The sequence below is a fragment of the Lepisma saccharinum genome, chromosome 22, assembly GCF_977018435.1.
Source record: "Lepisma saccharinum chromosome 22, izLepSacc3.1, whole genome shotgun sequence".
NCBI classification, from domain to species: domain Eukaryota; kingdom Metazoa; phylum Arthropoda; class Insecta; order Zygentoma; family Lepismatidae; genus Lepisma; species Lepisma saccharinum.
The window spans coordinates 32,316,090-32,340,570 of NC_139250.1; the positions used below are offsets into that span (position 1 = coordinate 32,316,090).

The following is a 24,481-nucleotide window of genomic DNA, read 5'->3' on the forward strand; positions in this document are numbered from 1 at the left end:
TGAAGTACAGCACTATTCTTTGGTACATATGTCCTACATTATTACAAAAGCAAAAAATATTCATGAATAAACAATTTAATTATGTACCTAATGTACATATTTTGTATTATTGCATGAAGCAATAAGATGAACACGTTGATAAATAAAATAAAGAATTATGTGATGCTGTGTCTCTAAATTACTCTTCCATTTCATTTCAATATCAAAACTAATAATTTACGTATAAAAGTGACAATTTATATCATATCCAATAACATTCTCTATCATAATTCTCTATTGCTTTCTTTTCATTGAATTTTAAGGCTGAAGTGAATTTACATCCTTTCACATGAAATAATATTTAGACTCCATGAATTCACGAATAGTAATTTCTTGAAATTAAAAATATTGTTTGTAGCTTATCAGTGGTACATAACAGACTACACGCTACCCTGAAGACGGAGGCAGATTCGGCCTCCGAAACGTAGGTAAAAAAATTTATTTTTTTGTGAAAATTAACAGTGGTCAAAAGTCCAAAACTCCATGATAAAAATATTGTATTTTAGTGTAACTTAAACATAAAACGGGTTATAATTTTATATTATTTTATAATATATTTCACATGTATTTTGTTCTTGACGTTGTCTATTGCTGTACAAGCTTAATGAGAATATGAAACTTAGCACGTATAGAACATTTCCCGTCCCGAAAATTTCCCGACTTTGTCGGGAAATTGGGTATTTTTCCTGACCCGAATGTTGGGATTTAAAAAAAATTCCCGTCCCGACCCAAAAGATTCTGTCTCCCAGAACCCTACAGAACACGTTTAGCAGGTTTTTCCCCTTCGTAGTTACGCCACTGATGCTAAATATTTGCAAGGAATGAAATTGATCCGATATTATTTAATCACGTTTTAGCGTATTTTATATTTTTCTCATGTAATCGGTTGTTTATCGTTTTTCATGCGGGTGAAAAATGAAAATGTTCTAGTTTCCAAGCGTAAGATAAGGATAAACATTTTACGCTGTATAAAGTACATAGTAGTACTTAATTTCACTGGAGAATTTCGTAGGATGGAAAGAAGAAAGACTATCATGAGATTTTTTACAAATAAATGTCTAAAATAGCGGAGGCAATGGAATAATATTATATTTATTAAGTACTTCCACTTTGAGCGAGCAAGCACGCAGAAATACCTTTCTTTGTGCAGACTAACCGCCAAATTACATGAAACTTTCGCTGAAGACAACATAATAGTTAATAGTCCATTACCGAATTGTTTTTGTTATTATTAATATTTTATAGCGGATGGGCAGGAAATAGGTTTAAATTGGAGACAGATATTTAACATATTGAATATCTGGTAATGTTAAAGTAATACATAAATGTAAATTATGTAAAATAACTGTTATTGTCTCTACAACAGCACACAACCAAAGGGATTCGTCGTTAATGGATAAATCGTATAACGTACAGTTGCTACTAGCGAAACCACGTTCTCTTCACGAATGTCGTTCGTGCTGAACTTTGTGTATGCATGAAGTAAATTGTATTGTAAATTGTAACGAGAAGTAATGCCAAAGTTGAAGCACTGAGTGTTTGGTAACTGTTAAGTGTTTTATTTTTGTATTTATACTCCGTCATGAGTGTTCAACAGGCTTTCGAAATCTTCATCACCTACATTGACAAGGAGGGTCCGTTGTTAAAAATATGGGCCCAGTTGGATAGAAATTCGGCTACACTTGTTGAGCGTGTAATAATACAGCTAAAGGATCAGTTTGATAGAGGAATAGGCACACCTGAAGCTGCTTCCCTTCGATTAGGTCAATTGTGCTGTGCTAAATACAGCGATTCGTCCTATTACAGAGCACAAGTGACAGATTTGACATCTATAACTGCATCACTTGTAGGTGTAAAATTTGTGGATTATGGGAACAATGAAAATGTTGCAGTGAACTGTATCAGGGTATTAAATGGTACGATATACGAACACTTGGCATCGTTACCACACCAGGCTACTGAATTTTACCTGGCTGGTGTGGTACCTAATTCAGGAGAGTGGGATCAAAGTACACTTGCATTTATAAGACAGACACTGTGCTATGAAGAAGTAAAGTGCGTTGTTGTTGCGCAGGTTAATGACAAACGTTTAATAAGGCTATTCTATGAAAATCAAGAGTTTGGACAAGAATTGATGAAGAAAAATTTAGCAAATAATATATCGTTGGCTGGTCAAGAAAGTTTAGTACAGGGCTTGTTTGGAACAGTTTCTTCTACACAGTGGCAAATGTTTAATCCTACTGTACCTCCTCCAGGACCTCCTCCTGGGCTAGTAAATGTCAATCCCTTAGTGCCACCTCCAGGTATACCTAACATTGGAACAATGAAACTAGGAATGAGAATGAATACAAATCTGTCTTCTAGTGGTGGCATACATTCAACTTCACAAACTGAAACAGCAAAGGTTTTCACAAGCCCAGTCTTAGAGCCTCATTCTGAACACAAAGTTTATGTTTCTTTTGTAGAAGATGGACCATTATCGTTTGCTGTCCAGTTAGAAGCAGCAGAACAGATTTTGAGTTCGGTAATGACTGAAATTAATTCACTCCCACCAGCTTCTCTCAGAGATCCACCTATGCCTGGTTCTGTGTGTTTGGCCCGTTACACTGGCGACCGCAAGCTTTGTAGAGCAGTAATCATGTCTGTGAAAAATGAATCGTGCAAAGTCTACTATGTAGACTTTGGCAACACAGAATCTTTGCCCTATACAGAAATCTTTGAATTGCCGCAGAAATACATAAACCCAAAAGTTCTGGCCTTGCGCTTTTCTCTGAGTGGTATCAAGGATTTGAATATAACTGAAGAACTGAAAATGATTTTTCAAGCCTTAGTAGCTGATAAATTACTAATTTTAAAAGTGATGCCCAGGGAGGGTCCACCATTGAAGCAGTATGGAGAACTGTATGATGTTGCAAGCTGCAAGAGTATTCGTGACGTTATGGTTGAGAAAGCTCAAGCAAAAGCATCATCTAGAATGTCAACTAAGTTGCTTAGCTATCCTAAACTTCAGGTTGCAGTCGACACTCAGGATGATGTCATTGTGTCATATGTGGATGGCATCAGTTGTTTTTATGTTCAGTTTGAAGTCAATGTAGATAAGTTGAATTCCCTCATGGAGAAGCTAGGCATGTATTGCGACAATTTAGATGCTCAGCTCGATGTAAAGAAAGTTACCATGAACATGCCTTGTTGTGCAAGATACTCTGAAGATAATCTTTGGTATCGAGCACAGATAATTTCACCTATCCACGATAACACTGTGAAAATAGTCTTTGTGGACTATGGGAATGAGGAGTATTCAAATCTGTCGAACCTGAAACCCATCGACCAGACGTTAGTGAAATCTTTGCCAGCACAGGGAATAAAGTGTTCACTGAATGGCTTTGAGGAAAGTGAAGCTAATGATGACATTGCAAAGATGTTTGAAGAAATGACATCAGATAAGAGTCTGAATGTTAGTTTTGTTAAAGAAATTTCTGAGGGGACGTTCGTTGTAGACCTATATAGTAAGAATGAAGTTCCTGCCATCTACATTAACAAGGAATTGAAGAACGCTGTACGGTCTGTGAAACCTGAAAAGATTAAACCAACATTTAAGATACCAACAGCAGCAAGAGAGGATTCTGCAGGTAAATTTCTTCTTTACATAGCATGCATATTATATTTAATGTGGATAGCGTGCATTATATTTAATTTTGTAATACAATAAACATGGTTTTCCAGTGATATATGCAGGTTCTTAAAAAAATTTAAATATGATGTTACTGATATGGCATGTTTGGAGAGTATAATTTTCTGTGTACTTAGAGTTTTGTAATTATTGTGTTACGTTATCCTTTCCTGCCTTTATCTTTGAATACGAACATACCTACACAGGTTTGAATTTGCGTGTAATTTATATTCGAAATTTGGGTAAATATATTTCATGAATTTTCCAAATTATTGGGAGGATAGTGGAATTTTTTGTAAGTAGGTAAGTGAAAATATTATATATGTAGTGGAACCTCAATTTTACATTTTTCACGGGACCAAGCTGAAAAAACTTAAATGAGGAAACATTTTACAGCATTTTACTCTATTGGGACCATGAATGCAGGGAAATGTAAAATCAGGGTTCCACTGAATTGATTACAGTGTGGTGAAGCTTTCTAGCTATTTTCACGAGGTTTTAAACCGAGCATGCACAAGATCTACAACCTGGCTTGTTGTATGGATGTTCACTTTTTTCAGTTATTGGCTTGTGTCAGGCTTAAGTCTGTATGTGTCATTTTCTTGGGAGGAATAAGTACTTTTTTTTTCTGCACACCATCAAGTTGGAAAAATACCGTGAGGTGTTTCAACATGGACTGCTAATGCTTATATTTTACTTGATATTCCTAAATGCTGCCGTTGTTAGGCAGTTAAGGTTTATGGCTATTATAAATACTTCCAAGATGTAATTACGTGATTCCTAGTCTTCAGCATTTTCTGTTTTTCTCATCACCTGGTGAAAATAGCCCAATATGCTATACTAACCACCTGGTGAAAGTAGTCACAGCCTATAGATTGTCCATGCTAGGAGGTGCATTTCAAAAGAAAGAGCTGATTGATTATATCAAACAAGAAAAGAAGTGTAGCAACATTGTATTAGTGGTTACAAACACGTACATCAAACAAGAAAAGAAGTGTAGCAACATTGTATTAGTGGTTACAAACACGTACATATAGACTCATTTTTCATAAGTATTCATTATATTCCAAGCGCTTTTGGTAACTTAGAAGAAGGTTTTTTATATCCTTTGCACATAAGTTCACTACCTGGGAGTGAATCCAATCCAACACCTCAATTTCTTCAAATTGTTGAGGCACAAGCTGCTTTTTGAAGTGCAGAGCGAAGTGACTCTCATGTAGTGTGTGATTGCAACAGTGCATGGTTGTGAAGGATGAGAACAATTCCTGAGTGCAACATTTCACATCACTCATTTTGTATGGCATATCTTGCATTGATAGTGTTTCACAGTACTCTTGCTATGTGAATGTTTACCCCGGCTCCTTAATATCCAACAGAAGCACACCTTGTTGGTCCCAGAAAACAGCTGCCATTACTTTTTCTGCAGATAGAATTTGCTTGAACTTTTTAACTTTTTTTTTTGTGTGTGAACGCACACCATTGCCATACTTATGATTCACTCAGACCTTACACTTGACACAATTCTCTGTGAATTTCGGAACCAATATGACCTTTGGCATGAAAAAATTGAATCGCAGGTCTTACTTCTGAAATGGCGGGATTGTGTAATATTGCAACAATTGTAACATGTTCTAGCTCAGCTGAACAGCAAAAATATGAATATGGTCCATCAGTGGCCCAATTGTTGTTATACTCTACAGGAGCGATCCAATCACTGTTACCAGTCAGTTTTTATAAATAAATCTGCCCCTATTTTTGAAATTTGCCTCCTATATGATTACATGAGAAAATTGTAGTCAAATAGTGTCCAACCGAGAAAATTGTAGAATATTAGAGGATTTAATGTATTGTACTACAGAGCATTCACTACGAGACTCTGCGGGAAGCGGCCCGGCGTCAGCGATTGTCTTTCCCGGTGAACGGGGTCCGCTACAGTCTGTTTTTTCGCTCTCCCTGCCTTCGCTCTCTTTCCCTTTCTGTTGACATTGCAGACTGACCCCAGTATAATCCTCCCTCGGAAGTCATGTTGTCTCGTGTCCGTGTATTAAAGATTGTGGCTTAATATGGCACCACAAAAGTTTACATTACAACAAAGGATTTATCTTGTCGAATGTTACTTCAGAAAGAGTAATTGTGGAGAAGTGCGACGACGTTTTGCAATGAAATTTCCTGGTGTTCCCGTTCCACATAGGACCAGTATATTAAACCTCGTAAAAAAGTTTAGAGTAACAGGTTAGTTCTGAATAAAAAATAAAGTATACAAAGACAATCTGCACACCATCCGTGAGTTAAAAGAGAGTATTGTACAAGAAATCGGGAGAATTACAGTAGACGAACTTGCACGTGTAAATACCAATTTCCTTCGGAGATGCCAGGAATGTGTTGCAGCAGAGGGACATCATTTTCAACACCTTCTGTAGTCAAGGTTAGTACACAATATGAAAACTGTAATTGTAATAGACTCGAACGACTGTCGCGAACCCCGTTCACCGGGAAAGACAAGTGCTGACGCCGGACCGCTTGCCGCCAAGTCTCGTAGCGAATGTCAGGGAATGCTTTGTAGTTATATGGTAAAATGACGTATTCACACCATTTGTATATATTTGTGATTACCACCTTAAGCAGTTTCCTATAACAATTTACTGTACATGATCTGTTACAATGTTGTCTAAGGTGTCTAAATTTGGGCTCAAGCACAGCCATTTTTATTTCAAGGTAGGCCAGAATACTGAAAATTGACAATGCTCTTACACCAGCTTAAAAATCGAGCAACAAAGCATGGCGGGAATGTTGATTTTTAAAAGAAAACATGGAAATCTGCTTTTGTTTCTCCAAATCTGATCAGGAGATTGACATTACTAGGTAACAGCAGTAACAGCAAAAATAGAAATTTGCCGTTAAATAACTGGAAATGAGCAGAAAACACATGGCACACTTTACATACCATACGCAACATGGAACTTTCCTATAATGTGTTGTTTGCCCTTATTTTATTTGCTAGCATTTTGGAATACTGAGATTTCGACCAGTGTATGGAATTGGCTACTACCCACCATCATGAGGAAATTGGGGAGCTAGGAATGAGTAGGGTAACCTGGTCATGGAAACATGAGGGTTGCAGGGAGGGGGTTGTCATGCTGACCACATGCCACCCCTGTAACTGGTTGGATGATTGTCCACCTCTGCTGAGGCATGTGGGAGTGACACCAGCAGTCAGTAGACCCTGGCACTCACAGGCTGTTGTACCATAGGTTATTTTATATATAGAGGGTGTAGCAATGAATCTTGATCCAACTCCGCTGTTCCTGCTTCGAACTTTAGAACACCAACTTCAATGGCACACTATTCCTCTTGTCACTGCACATGCGTCCAGTGTTGGAAGAAAGAGTCCATTTACTGGGAGGTAGGTTAGGTACATTTATTAGGAAGAGTAGGCAATGCAACAGTCATTTTAGGTACAAACTGAAAAAATTAAGTGCTCACTATTAAAATTTGCGAATGTTTTGAAGATCTTGTGTCTTCTTGGTAAGACTCTACATCGTTTTCCTAAGGAATACGTGTCATATATTGTTGGAAAGCTTATTGTATAAGGAATTCAACAACGTAAATCCCAAAGTGAGGAAAAATTACCTGGAGGAGGAAATCGATAAAAACCGATGTTGTCCGGATATGTGTAATTGAACGTACCGAGGAAATATTTCGATGAAGCATGTATTTAAAGGTGAAATGAGTGCTAATGGAACCTAACCTAACAGGCCTAACCTAACCTTAGGCATACCTTGTCCCCGTGAATCGGTTTGTTGGGCTAACGTGAATGGTTTGTGGTGCTATCGTGAATGGTTTGTGGGGCTATCGTGAATGTTTCGTGGGGCTATCGTGAACAGAAAGTGTAAAATGATAAAGGTACTTACCCGAAGAGATGCCGGCTGTTTGCAAGCACGGTTTTGAACGATGCACTAAATTATTACTGGGGATAAACATATTTTACACTATCTACAAGTTTTTGGAACCAGTTCTTTTTCATGCACCATACACATGCACAAGGCACCGCGAACACAAAGAAGCAATCAGAATGCAAACGAGCAAATCACACGCATTCACAACGTGGACACGAAGACGAGCCTGCAGTGTTGTTAACTCCCATCGTTTACCACCAAAAAGCAATAAGAATTTAAAGTAGAGTCTAACCATCTTCTTTTCTGAAGTCTTGCAATAGTTTTTAACATGGGGTGTTTTTTGATCTTCCTTGATAGATATGCCTTCTTCGAAACCACTCGTGACACGGTGATTAGCTCATACAGTTCCCAAAGGCTTGCTGAACCATTTGCCACATTTCCCTAAAATATTTCCCTAGTTTAAACCAAAATTTCACACAAACTGATCCGCTAGGTCTTTCATCTTCACTATGAAGCGAATGTGATGTGAGGTGGCTCGAACTGAGCTACTAGTGACTGTAGCTTGATGCGGCAGGTGACAGTGTGTTTCTGAAGGTTGCCGCTAGTGTGTGCCATCTGCCGGAACTCTACGAACAATGGTTGTCACACTGTGACAAAAGGTTTTGTCTTTTTTTTTAAGAGCCTACGTATATCACTGTTGTGTGTCAATGTATAAATAACTGTTTTTTACATTTCCCTTCAGTACGTGACTTGCATTGATAAAGTAGAAACTCGGCAATCCTGTTAAGGCAACTATCTGTGGTGGCAAACAATTTTAATGCAGCTTCCATACCAATATAAATTAGTTATTATTTGTGGTGATCTGAGTTCAAATATATGATTTTGCATTTTTGTATGGAAAATAAAAAGTGTTGAAAAGATATATTTTTTTTCGGTAATAGTTTGTTATATCGGAGACACATTTCTTCATTTTTACAGAAGAAACTACTTACGGAAATGAGTTTCTCCAAACTTTCCAACATTCGTGGAGGTATTTTCTTTCGTCATGGAATCTATTTGACCGGAAGATCATATATTTTTCAAGAGAAATATCCCACCGACGCACAATTGACATGCTTCCCGTATGTGACCTGCATGCTCCGCACGGTCGATGACGTAACTGACTGTCAGTGTTTAAATTATTATTTTTTACTATGCTTGCCTAACCCAACCCAACCAAACCTAACCTAACCTTATTGAAATGGTTCGTGGGGCTATCCATCAGCTACCGTGCATAATGGTTCGTGTGGCTATCTGTGAATGGTTCGTGGGGCTATCTGTCAATAGTTTGTGGGGTTATTTGTCAGCTACCCGGGCTATTGTCAGCTACCTGTACATAATGTATAATTTCCACCGGTGACTAACACGATAGTAGGTATTTTTCGGTGAAGAAGGTTGAACCAATTGTTTGTTCCGGAAGGGAAGAAGGAATAAAAAAAAAATCACTCCGTATGTGAAAAATTGTTTGTTTTCGTGTAAAAGGCATAATGGCACCTTGAACTATGTTCCGCAATACACAATTGGTAAGTACGAACCATGCGAAACACAAAATATCCGATTTAAATGCGTCTCCGATATAACTAACTGTTACCTTTTTTTCTGCCAGAGATGCATAATTGCTGAACTGTGTATAACTTCTGACTGTATGTGAATGGAATTGTATACATGTCTGTAAGGTCAGAGCATGCTTATCTTTATCTAGTTACCTGTTTTGAGTAGGTGATTTGAGTTTTGTTATTTAACATTGCTTTTCTGTCACTTTTGGGTATTCATGAGATGATAATATTGATGAAGGGACTCGTGCAAAGAACACCTATACCCAGGCATCATAACACACTGTGCTAACCACTCTGCCACGGTGATCAGCGGAGATTTAATTGCCTTAGCATTTTGGCACTTTCCTTTATCTCGTGTACAACATGGACTGCATTTTTTCAGGCTAACGATCAAGATGGATTGATATAAATGAGGTTATTTTTTTTTTTTTAAATTGCTGATTCGAATAACCTTAAAGAAGTAATTTATAGAATAATGTAGATAATGATTTTGCAGAATCACTTGTGGTGAAAGTACATTAATCTCGTAATCATTTAATGTTGTGTATTCGCTCCATGAAAGGAAAAAGTAAAGAAACAAGATAAACGTACTTATGGGGTGAAGTTCATGTGAAGAGAAATGTAATATGCAAACTGTAAATACGCTTCAATTCCTCTTCAGACTTAAAAATTCAATAATCTTTGTAGGCAAAAATAGCGAACATTTTGTTCAAAATGAAATACAAAATACTAATCATCTTAAACCATACATAGTGTTATCATTAAGTTATAAATAAGTATGGCAGCTGATATTTTGCAAACTATCATTTAAAAAATTGCCAAAATTCAGCTACAAATACTTAAAAAAATATTTTGTTATAATTGTATAGTACATCCAGAATATTTTATTTTCACTGAAAGAAAATTACTGAAATTTTTTTAGTTTCATTAAACCCTCAAGAAATAGTTCCACCATAAATTCATATGCACAGTATCAGAAAAAGAAAAATGTATATTTACATATTTTTTATTTGCTTTAATCAAACTGTTTTAATATCTTACATTCCCATTTACCAGGAAAAAAATAGCCCTTGTATTAAAAAAAACATCTGTATGTATGGTGCCAAAAACATACAAGCAATTTTAAGCATTTTTTTAAAAATAGAAAAACTATTTAAATAGAAATGTATTTTTAACCACCCTGCTAACAATGCCCTGCCAATTTTGCCCATAACCAGTACAACCCTCCGTATGGTTTGTGTAGTGTCATCTACATGTGTTTGTAATATTCCTTTACCTTTGTCATCTAATCACCAGTTCCATGTTCGAATCCTGGTATGGGTGCTCTTTAGGTCCTTTCATCATATCATTACTCATCTCTTTGCGATTAGCCAGAAGTGAAGTAAAATAAACCAAATCAGTAAATGTAATTGGTAATCACCATTTATCTTCATCATTGCAGTTAGCCAAAAGTTGCACAAAAGCAACTCAAAATAGCTTAAAGCTACCTGTTACAACCTACTTTTTGTAACCCAATTCCCCACAAATTAACTGCTCTTTCTACATCTTGAAAACATATTAGTACCTCTCACTTTAAGCATCTGTATTGAGCAGCCATTTTGTGACTTGAACTTGCGGCCTATTTATGCCTCACGTGGCATGTTTGTTGCCACTTTTGTCCTGGTTTAGCGGCAGTGGTGGTGATGGACATTGAACCCTCCGAAACTTGCTCCTTATATTCTACTGTTCTCAATCCGGAACTTTTCTATCACCCCTCCACGTGTTAGCCTCGTACGGTCAGGCTGTCATTCCTGTGTGTGAATTCTTAACCTTCGAGACCTGCAGGAGAAGGTCATGATCTTGGTGGCTCGGTTGTTAGCGATTCAGATTAGGATAATCAATTATTTTCAACCCCCTGCCAAAATGACTTCCACAATCATACCCCTCTACAACAAATGTTGTAGAGAATTGTTACACAAACTGAACTATTTCCCTACTTAGCATAAAGAACACTATTTACAAAAGCATGCCGAGTCATTGCTACTATTGGAAAGCAAGTGGAAAACTTCTCATATTATTGCCATCTACAATGGCTGCCTACTGTGTGGAAAATGTAGCAGAATCATATGGGACAGAAAATTCACATACATGCACAATAGACTCGCGATTAACAGAGTCCCAATTAACAGAGTGAGGGGTTGGAAAACATCATGCTTCATAACGCACCCCCCCTTCCCGTTTGTTTATGGAGTCAAGTCACTGTCCGTGCTGCACGTGTTTATATTGTTGGTGTATCTGATTGTTACGTTGGTGTTTAAGTCTGTGGAGGCCTATTCTAAGCGGAAAAAGTAATCTTCTCATTTATGTTGTACTAGTAATAAATAATTACTATACAGTTTTAAGTGTTGTTTCGTCATTTACAACCTATTAGCACATTATGTCCGTATTATCAGATTTTTTCCGTATCCGAGATAATCTCGGTCCCAATTAGTTTGGTTAATCGCGAGTCTACTGTAACAATATTAATTTAGTGTGGAGTAGAAACCTCTACATGCAAAAGATAATCATATAACATTCAACACCTGAGCTTCTGCATTAACTAATTGATACAACTGAAAGTCAGTGGAAAATTGTAAAATGGTGCAGAGAAGTTGGTAAGGTAGCTCAGGGACTCAGTTTGGAATCCAGGATAGTTTCGTTAAAAGACTTACATTGTAAGTTTCATTAGACTTTTTATGTTTGAATAATAACTGCATGAAAACTTGAACCTGATTTAATGCTTTCTTCCAGACTGGCAGGAGACCGAGACAGCTGCAGCACAGGCTACCACTCAAGAACCCAGATATAACCACGCCAGTAGGCATTCAAATTTTTCTGGTGAAAAGGCAGATGTACCGCAGAAAGGAAACAGGTATGTTGACAACATCATTCTGTTAGAAATAGTTTTTTTGTGACTAAAAAAAATAACAATGATTTTTTTTTATTAGCTCAGGTAATGTTATATTTAATCGTTCAACCTGCATGTGTGGATGATGGATGAGTTGAAGCTGTCCTGACATCAGATGTAAAGTAATTCTATATTTATTGTGTTCCGATTTTATGACTGATGTTCACAAGATGCACATAAGTTTGTACAATGTGAACATGTCAAGAAGAGTAATTTTGGCTACATATTTTTTTACCGAAAAGTAGGTTCTACTCTTAAATTTTAACTGTCGGATGTGTGTTTTCAGCTTAAAGTATTGTTAACATACATGTAGAAGAGGAAGGAACTGTGAAACTAATAAGGCAATCTTATACCTAACCTTCCCATGCAAACATGTTAAAGGAGAATGCAAAAACAGAAGATGATGAAATTGAGGAAATGCTAAGATAGCAACAAAATTTGTCTAACCTGCTCACACAAGTATTTTGGTAGGGAAATTACATTTTTGCACAAATCTAAGGGACGTGTAAATAAAAGTGAATTTAATTGCGCAAAATTGTAAGTGAACACACTTCAGGAAAATGCAGGCCCCAGAAATGGGCGCATTATATCAACCTTATACATTCCTCTAGAACACAATTTTCCAGGTTATAAAATGCATGTTACAATGCTTCTATGGTGCTTGGTATCTTGTAGTGTGGAGATATATATTACCTTATAATGTACACACAGGAGATGTATAATGTAGATGTCATCAGTGTTTCAAAGGCAACAGGTTCCATTGCAGTACAGACAATTCCATGCAGGTAAAACAGTGGAAACAAAAAATCAGGTGGTACCAAAGCTGATTCAGTAGCTCAGTTGGGAGAGAAATGGAACAGTATGCCACGAGACCCAGGTTCGAGTCCATGTCGAGCCTGTTCGCTATGAGACTCGGCAGCAAGCAGCCCGGCATCAGCGTGACGGGTCCGCAACAGTCGATAGAGCGGCTATTCAAATTACAGTTGTCATGTTGTGTACTAACCTTGACTACAGAAGGTGTTGAAAATGATGTCCCTATGCTGCAACACATTTCTGGCATCTCCGAAGGAAATTTGCATTTACACGTGCAAGTTCGTCTACTGTAATTCTCCATATTTCTCGTACAATACTCTCTTTTTATCTCACGGATGGTGTGCGGATTGTCTTTATTTTTTAGATTTCCCATTTTTCTTTCGAGGTTTAATATAGTGGTCCTATGTGGAATGGGAGCACCAGGAAATTTCGTTGTAAAATGTCGTCGCACTTCTCCACAATTCCTCTTTCCGAAGTAACACTCGACAAGATAAATCCTTTGTTGTAATGTAAACTTTTGTGGTGCCATATTAAGAGCTACAATCTTCAACACACGAACACGACACAACACAACTTCCGAGGGAAGATTATACTGGCGTCAGTCTGCAACGTCAAGAGAAAGGGAAAGAGGGCGAAGGCAGGGAGAGCGAAAAAAACAGACTGTAGCGTGCGACTGTTGTGGAACCGTTCACTGGGAGAGACAAGCACTTACGCCGGGCCGCTTGCTGCCGAGTCTTGTAGCGAATGTCCGGGAATGCTCTGTACATAGTACAGCCCCCCCTGTGGGTGCCAAATCGTAAGATTATAGTCAACTGTTAAATACGTTTAGTGCTATCGCCTGTTCATTAACATACACTTTAAAAAATACAAGATATGTGGTTAATATGTATATCCGATCTTAAAGCTGACAAAATCCAAAATGCCTGAATGTGTTTTAGTTAAGGGATTGTTCTCATTGGTAGTACTTTTTTTTTTTTTGTAAAATAAGTATTAATGTAACTTATATTGTACATTTGTGGTCTTAATTTTATTCTGCCATTTTTATACAGATATACATAAAAATGTTGCATTAACTTTTTCACTCTTAAGTATATGTTTCTGTGCTGAATAAATTTTGCTGTTATTGAGTTGAAATTTAATATAACACAGCAATTCTTACCTTAGATGATGAGCAGATCAAACCGTATCTGGATGTTTTGGAAATCGCATATAAAATTAAAACTGGCATTGAATGGGTTTTATGCGGCTAAGGGTGTCCACTAAGGAGCCACATTTGTATATCAGCCTCATAAGAATCTTCACTGTTGGAACTAAATAATTCATCAAAATAAGAATTTTCATCACTAATACATTTGTAGTTAGTAAATCTTCCATTTCTGCTTACAGAAGGTAGTGTCGATAACAAATTTACATGGTAGATGCCATCTGTGCTATCCTGTTGTCATATGGGTAATGAAATGCAATACCAGTGACAACTTGCATCACTTTAAAACTGTTTTTGTCTATACACCACTCAAATATAGGAACTAGTGTAAAATTAATTCCATTTTGTTCCTAAAGGATGCCTCTATTTGCCTGCAAAGTTTGAATATTTTAGAATATTTTCAATAAGAAAAAGTGATTGATTATATGCCATGCAGTATCTGTAAATCTACATGCTGAGCATGGCCGACATGCATTTCAGCAGTGAAAGGGTTAATTGCAAAGGTTGTTGCTTTGGTGTTGGTTGTTGGTGATAGTCTTATGAATATACCAAAAGTAAAGTTTGGAAAATGGGTACACCCTCAGACATCAAAGAAACTTTAGCTTTATCCGATATGTGGGATAGAATACTATGAAATATTCCAATATGTGTAATTTTGTATGCATTTGCAGCTATTTTTGTTATTTTGCGTTGTTTTTCTGCCACTTTTGGCCAATCATGATGATGGGGATGAATGATGATTAAATGAAATTGACTCAACTGAGAATTGCACCAAGGAATTTGTTTGACAAGATCAAAAGCCAACTGGATATTCTCGATACAGCTGCATGATTATGCACAATGTTATATCGTCCACTGAGAATGTAAATGCTCTATGCCCAATTTTTCATATTTTCAGGAGAGCCCTTTAAAGTTTGACATGTTATATTTATTGGACCTTTGTCAGGATTGTGCTGAAAGTTTGTATCATTGGAAAGGCTGATATATTGAAGCTTCTCTAAAAAGAAGTGTGGTTAGGTATTTATGCTGTATAGATCGACCACAAGGAACGAAAAGTCCCCGTGCAACTTTCCTTTCTTCCCTTCAGCTCGGGCCATAAGGAAGCATGGTCCACTCTCCCCCTCCCCTCGTCACAGGAGTAGGGTGCACAGGAGTCACGGGTCTGCGCAGGTTGTTTTGCTTGTGGTTCCACTATAATTCATTATTGAAATTTGAGATAGAACAATTGCACGCAACACCAGCTATGATTTCAGAGTGCCCGTGTTCTATCTACCAATAGAACACTTCATTCTGGAAACGAGATGGAGATGAATTAATTTCATTGTAAATTTCTCATTCGGTAGCAAAGTAAAATAAATAATTCATATTTTGGGAAATCAATCAATACTTTGAATCCACTATTATTCAAAATTCTTGTCTGTTTACAACAAAAGTAAGAACCGAAGACTACTACCATTGTTAAGCATCTCGTACAAGTGACTGAAGTTAGAATGCAAGTGGTTTATCACATACTCAGATGGCACTTGAACTTGGTTTAGGAAATTGTCATAAGGTTTCATTGGCTGTTGGAGTTTGCACTCTTGGGGCAGTTTCCAAATTCTGCACATGGACCAAAAAGACTCAATATATCACTATTGGTTGTATGTAGGTATCGGACAATTGCAGAGATGAAACAATTACATCCTAAATAGACTACAGCCAAAATATCTCCCATTTGTTTACAATTTTGAGACTGAACATTTGCATTCTCAATGAATGCTATGTTATGTTACTTGACAGCAGGGAAAGTCTGCAGTGATATAGTAGAGTTGGCCATGCATTAGAATGTATTGTGCAGTTATTCATACTGTTACCAGTTGAATAACTGGTTGTGGCGTTACCCCCACACCCCCTATACGCCATCATGGCATGGTGCTATGCACAGGGGAGCACTTTACCTTTTACCAGTTGAGCATTCTTTAGGAAGGCCAATCCAGCACAAGAACTTATTACCTTTAATCCAATCTTGTATTAGTTAATACATTAAATGTTTTAAAAACAGCTTTAAGTTATTTGGATCCATGGCTTGGTCTGGATTTGAAAAAAAAAAGAAAAAGGAAGAAGCTGGCTTCTGAGAGAAAGCAGCTTCCACCCAAATAATTTTTAGTTTTGTCTAACCGTGATTGACAGTCTGAATTACACATATCGGATTGGAGCATTGGGTAAATATCTCACAAGGAATACATGCAGCAGACATGTTTTATCTTTTACGGTGATGCATGTAATACCAGCATTCTATACTTGAGCTAAATAAAGTGATGCCATGATTGCAAAGGGTGCTGAATATCACGATTGTCTTCCAAACGAAGAGCGTGGAGTGAATTATGGAAAAACCAGTGCAGGGTGACCAGAATTCCAGAACTCAGAAAGCTAATGATGATGCAAGATTTGTGTAATATGTTTCGGGCATGATCACCATCCCATGCTTAAAGCTGATGTCATCTTTCTGGGGACTGCAAGGTGATACATGTAATACAGTCTTAAGGTTGAATAAAGTTCAAACTGAACAACAACATGGCATCACGTTATGCAGTTATTTCAAATTGCAAAACTTCAGATGTGTAGTTCGATTAGTAAACAATTAATTAATTGTTGTTCTTTGATTATGTTACCGGTAGATTGATGTTATTTACGTTAAACATTTAGTAGGTCCTAAATTTTAGAAAATTTTAAATGTTGCCAAGTTTTTGAGATATCAGGCCACTTTTGATTGATTGTTGTCGGACTATATCATAATGGAGTTTATTTATGTTGTGTTAAACTACTATTGGTAAGTCTATCAAATCAACAAAAATTTGCATTTATAAATCTGGTGGTTCTGGTCTTCAATGGACAGATGTGACTGACGCATAAGAAGTTTTTTCTTCAAGTTTGCTGATGATTACCCTTAATCCAATACGGTGAATTAATATAGGATTAAAAATCCTTTTTTTCCCAGCAAAAGACAGTCATTCCATGCCAAATCAACACAGATATGTGCAATTTCCAACCTGACCATCTCCGATTTTCATGAAATTTGGGGAGTTGAAACTATGAATAGAACTATGAAAATTTTTAGTTTCGTGCGTCTTGTAATTGTTAAATTATTCAAGGTCAAAGTTAGCATAAATTGCCCTTTTTGAGCCCGCTTAGCTATACTAAATCTGCTGTAACTCCGCCCTATTTCACCTAGGAAGCTCAAATAAAGCTTATTCTACAGGGAATTGAACAAGCTTTCCAGTGATATATAACAAGCCTACCTTTGTATGAAAATATAATTTTGTCACGTGACCTTGTCCTTGAATATCTCAAAACATGTCATCACCAAAAATCGTGAAAAAAATATATTTGGTCCCTCATACCATACTCTAAAACATATCAAAAAATCATTCTGAGACTGCAATGGGATCAGAAGGTACAAAATAATATGTGTAACTATGTGACTGATAAAAGCCCCATTATATGAACTATGACGAGTCAAATGTCCCTTAACACCTCCTACAAATTGTAAAGGAGTTATCCTGGGTATAATTGGTCGTGAAAGAAATAGGTTAGGCACAGGGAGATCCCTAGCCGTGTGTGTCAAGCGCAGGTCCGGCATATTGTTAACAGCCATATTGAATTAAACGCAAAAATTTCAAAGGAAAGGGGGTGATATGATATATCAAATCAGGCTAGAATTTTACGAGAAATGAAGTGAGGAAGGTTTTTCCAACGTATCTTTAGCCAGCAAAAAGTTATACGTATATTTTTCACTTACAATATATGCGCATTATAATGTTGTCAATATTCCTCTGAGCACACTTGTTGACGTCTCTCACACTCATATAGAACATTTGTGCAATGTAGCAGGTGTAACATCATCGCAAGCAACTATGCCTTCTCTCAGATGGTCAATATCACAGACTTTTAGTGCATGCATCATTCTCTTCAAATGTTTCTGAAGGTAAAAGTGCTCCTAAGATGTTAGATCTGGGGAATGTGCAGGCCTTTTAATAGATCCCTGTCTGCCCATCAATCTACCTAGAACTTTACCATGAAGAAACTGCCACAATGTCCTCATAGTGTGGTCACACACTGTCCTGTTTCAAAACTCTGGAAATGTGCCATATCCCGTAAGCAAGGATGAAAAACCTGTTCACTTAACAAATCCAAGAAGCCCTCACCATTTAAGGTTCCGTTGTTGAATGTGGACCAATCATTCTAGTTCTCCATACACTATACCGCATCATTAGCTCACCAGCAACAACCATTCGGCTGGGCAAATCCCAGGTATTGCATATTATTTTTATTAACTTCACCGTGAACATAAAAATTAGCCTCGTCACTGAAGAATTTTTCATTCCGAAGGAAGTGTCACATAATTGTTTGAGATACTATTCCCAATATTCTTCACTATTCAACTATTTGGTGAATGTCGCTGATTAAAATCATATGCAATGGTGCGTATACTTCTTTCTCTCCCAAGATGTCAGCGTGATCTCGATGAGTTCCTAACACGTTAGGTGCATTCCAATGCTTTGTTTTTAACACCTCGAAAAGGATAAAATGGTTACAAGCATGCAGTAATAACTTTTTGCTGGTTAAATATATGTTGGAAAAACCTTCCTCACTTCATTTCTCATGAAATTCTAGCCTGATTTGATATATCACATCACCCCCTTTCCTTTGAAATTTTTGCGTTTAATTCAATATGGCGGTCAACAATATACCGGACCTGCGCTTGACACACATGGCTAGGGATCTCCCTATACGTAACCTATTTCTTTCACGACCAGCGGTGGCTCAGTCAGTAACGCATCTGACTACCATGCTAAAGGTCCCGGGTTCGATCTCCTGCCGGTTCAAATCCGGGAACTTTTCTAACGATGGAAGCGGCCCCGGCGCTCACCCAGCGTCGAATAACATGGGTACCTGGGGGAAACCCTGGGGGGTAAAGGTGGTCAGGGGCATGATGCTGATCACATCACCCCACTCACGACCAGATCAAGAAAGTGTGGGGCATTACCCCCACACCCCCTATACGCCTTCATTGCATGGTGCTATGCACAGGGGAACACTTTACCTTCTTTTTACCTTTACCAATTATACCCAGGATAACTCCTTTACATTTTGTAGGAGGTGTTAAGGGACATTTGACTCGTCATAGTTCATATAATGGGTCTTTTATCAGTCACATAGTTACACATATTATTTTGTACCTTCTGATCCCATTGCAGTCCCAGAATGATTTTTTGATATGTTTTAGAGTATGGTATGAGGGACCAAATATATTTTTTTCACGATTTTTGGTGATGACATGTTTTGAGATATTCAAGGTCAAAGGACAAGGTCACGTGACAAAATTATATTTTCATACAAAGGTAGGCTTGTTATATATCACTGGAAAGCTTGTTCAATTCCCTGTAGAATAAGCTTTATTTGAGCTTCCTATGCGAAATAGGGGTGGAGTTACAGCAGATTTAGTATAGCTAAGCGGGCTCAAAAAGGGCAATTTATACAAACTTTGACCTTGAATAATTTAACAATTACAAGATGCACGAAACTAAAAATTTTCATAGTTACTAAGTTCCATTCATAGTTTCAACTCCCCAAATTTCATGAAATTCGGAGATGGTCAGGTTGTGGGCTGTGTTGATTTCATATGGAATGACTCATAAGACAGTATCTTGTCGGAAAAGTAAATAATGCCCACACTGACTTGGAACTCCTGGGAAAGTGTGAGAAATCAACTTATGCAGTGACCGTGGCCTTACATTCTGGGAATTTGTAAAATCATTCAAAACCCTGGAAAAATCACAAATCTTATAAGTGTTTGTTTGGGTCGCTAGTATTTGAAACTCCAAACGCGCATAAAGTTTTCTTACGAACTGGTTCCTTTTAGAAGGGATAGGGATATACTTCACATAAAAATGTTTTTATTGAACCTCATTTATTGCCAACAGTATTGAATAAATTTGGTTCATGCAAAGTTGAAAACATAGGCTTATTTATTCATCTGTCAAATCATTGTAGAGTGATCTGGAAAGTTATTTAAAAGTACCTGGAAAAGACAGGGAATTTGGTTTTCCATTTCCAGGGATTGACAGTCTCATGTGGAAATTTTTGTGGCACTGTCCCCGTACAGCATTGCTTAGAGTCTCACCCAGTCACTTATCAACTGGTACTTGGTGAGGGGGTAAAGGTGGCTGCAGCATAGTGCTGATCACATCACCTCCAGTTTGTGCAACTTTGACCTTATGTGACTTCATGACATCGTACAATGCACAGAAAATAACTTTACCTTCACTTGGTTTTGTTATTGTCGTGTAATCAAGGGGGCGTGGATTCAGTCCCTCATGGAGTTATATTGCATAGTGACAGTGGTTCAGATTTTACTTTAAAGTGTAAATCCAGTCTCAATTAGTCTCTCTGAATCCAGTTAACTAGCCATGCCAGCTGCTGCATTATCTCCATTTATTTTACTGGTAAAAATTTAAAACTGTGGCTACGCACTGGGTAATCTGCGTGAATTATTGGCTCCAGAGTTTGTGTGTGAAATATGCATGAATTTATCTACATAGACGTGAAAAATTGCAACTTTCATTAATCCAAGTCCCATTGAATTTATACATACTGACAGACGGAAGATTATTGCAAGATAAGATACCTTGAAGTTGATTAGGTAAAATTTGAATTTGAAATTCTGATACAATTAACATTTATTTTATCCCGTATTATTTGTGACTTCAAGTCTGAGTACATATGAAATTGCAAATGTACACTCTGCACCTTAAATTAGATATATGTAGTGTTTAATTGAATTGAATTAGAACTTTTGGATACATTGGAATAGCACCGATCCTTTATATTGTTAATATATTTATGGGAAGGGGGAGGAGGGGGGATTGTTTGAAATAGAGAAAACATCAGCTTGTACCCATGAATTTTTGGAAAGTTATCCTTGAAAACCAGAAATCATACTTAAATTTTTTCTTGGTCCTAAAGTGGCCACCCTAATTGAGAATGTGTGTTCATTTCTAGTATTATCTAACAGTACGAATTTTCCAAACTTTCACTTTTGTGTTTATAATGTTAATAGGTAGTAGTTGTTATGTGGACTAACATATTCTGTTTTTACCTCAGGAGAGGCCAAGCATACAATAAAGGATCTTGGAAAATAAAGCAGTCACAACAGCGAAACTCAAATCGGCGAGCATGGTAACTTTGTTGTGACTTGCTTGAATTTGATACGCAGTTGTTGCTTATGTTGCATGCTGTGATATTCTTGTTTCATGTTTCTTAAGTACCTGGTTTCATGCCCGTGCTTGCAACATGTCTTGCACACAGCATCGTTAAAAAATGTTTAAGAATTTATTACAAACACCTGTTTATTTCATTGCAACTTTTTTATTGTTTTCCATTACAGCTTCAGTTGGAAATTCAGAGAGCTTATGTTGGCATGTTGTGAAGGGTTTTGAGCAATTTATGTATTTTTTTCAGATCACTTATTAATTTTGCTTTATTTTCTCTGCTTTGGCTGTTAGTGTTTTAATCTGTATTATACTTGTGTGCAATAAATTGATATGCAGATGGACTTCAATTTATGTAAATGGGCTGCTGTCAAGTCTCTACATATGTCTGTATTTACACATGCCAGGCTTTATCCTTCTGCACCATTCGTCATTGTAAATAATGTGGAAAAGTGGCTACAATCATCACTAAACTATATAGATGAGATGTGATTATGCTTTTTGTTTTATAATTATTGACCCTTGACTTCATGCTTTGCTGTTCATGTGACCAACATGGTTCTGATAAATATTTTTTTTTTACATTCAGTGTGCGTACAAAATGCATTAACATCCTCTTTATTAATGGAAAAATTTTGAGTTCTGTAGTTGAAATTTTTCTCTTCATATAAAAAGCGAAAACTGCATCATGTCCTTAGAAAATTTTTCCTAATTAACAACATTTGCAGCAACATCATCATCATAACACCATTGGTTATCATCATGTTAAAATTCTTAGCAAGTGTTCATTATTGTACATGTTATTAACACTAAAATAAAACATACACCTGTGAGGATCACTTTTGTTGATGAAGTGGCTCATTAAAAGGTGTGAAATGTTGGGTTTTATGTGCTTGTTGATTGCCACAGGTACATCTTTTATCCTGTTTTATCAACACCATTATTGTTATTATTAATAGCAATAATAATAATAATGAATGATGATGCAGGTAAGATCCATCAGGAAATGCCTTATTTTTCAAAATGAAGAAATATTGTATGAAGCTATTGGGAAATTTTAGCAAAAAAGATCAAAAGATTTATAACAACATAAGTTAACTAGCAACAGAAGACAATCTTTATAAACAATATGATAAAGATAACACTGGTCAACAAAATTAAAGTTTGAAATTTTTTTTTGCATGAAAGAAGGTATTCCTTTTAGTTTTCAAGCTGCTGAAGACTAATCTGAACATGTTTTTTGTCCTGCACCCTCAGATTTTGAAATAATGCCAGTTATAGTAGCCTATAGTATAGTATAGAATGAAATCGCAGAGCTTCATGTTGGCAGCCTTTGTGCCCCTTTACTAATTATCCCAGAATCATAAATGATACCTTGTTGGAAAGCTTATGGAACACAGAATCCAATGAGGTACATTTGGGACCCATCTCACCCAATTTGTAGAAGAAGAAGAAAATAAGAAAATTGGAGAAAAAGTAATTTTTGGAGAACTTGAGGTAAGTTTGCAACACTTACAGTTGCGCTACGCAAACATAAAGTCAGTAACACACACCCTATACATTGGCTAACTGAATTAGTCCTATAGGATGAATATCAATGAAGGAACATACGTAAGGTATACATATTGCAATATATACAAGATGTCAAAAGTCTCTGACCACCCCTTATAAAATGAAAGGGAGTGTAGATTGCAGCAACTGGTCATGGTAGTAATATGTTAGGCCTAGGGGGAAACTTTTTGGTGCATGTCATGACAACGTTCGCCATCTTGGATCCAACTTCGTTTCTTTAAATGGGAAAGGGGGCATTTGGGGGGATGGTTTTGGGCTAGAATTTCACCAGGAATTCAGTGGGGAAGTCAGATTTATGAGAACCTTAATGAAAAGGAAGTGGGCATGACAGGCCACGATCTGGTAGGCCAAGAACTGCCACTGACGGCAGTGCTAGCATCATTTGCAAAGTCTCTGCAGCGCAGCACACGTCGAATGTGTCTGTAATGTGGTGTCAGCCAGAGTTCCATTTGCAGGGTTTTAAAGATGGTTAAGTGGCACCTGTACAAGCTGCATCTGCAGCACCATCTCTCTGAGGACGACCCAGATTGGAGAATGCAGTTTGTGAATGGGCTGTGGAGTAAATTCGCCAGGACCCACACATTGCACCACATATTCTGCATTCTGATGAAGCAAGTTTGATCCAAGATGGCGGATGTTCCCCCTAGGCCTAACATATTACTACCATGACCAATTGCTGCAATCTACACTCCCTTTAATTTTATAAGGGGTGGTCAGAGACTTTTGACACCCTGTACATATTGCAATATGTACTTTACATGTTTCTTCATTGATATTCGTCCTATAGGACTACTTTAGTTAGCCAACTTAATGTATAGGGTGTGTGTTACTGAGTTTATGTTTAGGGTGCAGGACAAAAACCAAGTTGAGATTCATCTTCAGCAGCTCGAAAACTGAAAGGAACACCTTCTTTCATGCAAAAAAAAATTCACTGTCGCCCAGTGATAATAAATGATAAGCATAAACAATATTTCTTCAATGTTTGTATGATCATTCATATTACATAGAATTGTCTTGCATTTTTAGTATTTTGTAAATGTGACAAGTTGTTAGCATGGACCTTATTGTGTTCCCGAACATAGCAACATGGAATGATAATGACCTTGTGTTTCCACACTTTGCTCATAATGCCAAGTCAAGGAAATCAACAGTAAGTGTAGTTTTGTTGTACCTAGAACCATCAGAAGTTCACATCTGGTTCAAAACCACAATTATTTTCTGAACATTTACTAATATGTAAAAATATATTTATGCAGAATCAAAAGAAAAAAAAACAACATTCAAACGATCAAAACCAGGTATAAGCCATGAATATTGTCTCATAAGTAATTGCACATGAACAGTGCAGTACAAAGTTGGAGGTCAAGTCATTATGAAATTGGTAGTCGTGTAAGACATGCTGCCATATAGGCCGATTTCATTTAATGATGGGACTTGTGATTTTGCCACCAAAGGATGTGTGTGTCCTCCCGGGACGTGGATGTTCATTGCAAGTGTTCCTCCTTCTGACTAATCA

General features: G+C 37.1%; 1 protein-coding gene across 2 annotated transcripts in view; it reads left to right on the plus strand.

Annotated features, from left to right (window-relative positions):
- Positions 1-1,464: 1,464 nt before the first annotated feature.
- The window catches only part of LOC146004779 (uncharacterized), a 78,947-nt gene continuing 55,930 nt past the window's right edge, over positions 1,465-24,481 (plus strand). The window contains exons 1-3 of one of the 2 annotated variants that reach the window (XM_083143796.1): positions 1,465-3,668; positions 11,970-12,090; positions 21,287-21,361. In XM_083143796.1, the coding sequence (XP_082999922.1) occupies positions 1,622-3,668; positions 11,970-12,090; positions 21,287-21,361 (2,243 nt within the window). In that variant the 5' untranslated portion in view covers positions 1,465-1,621. The remainder of the gene's footprint in view (positions 3,669-11,969; positions 12,091-21,286; positions 21,362-24,481) is intronic. The other variant, XM_083143797.1, reaches the window with a different exon arrangement.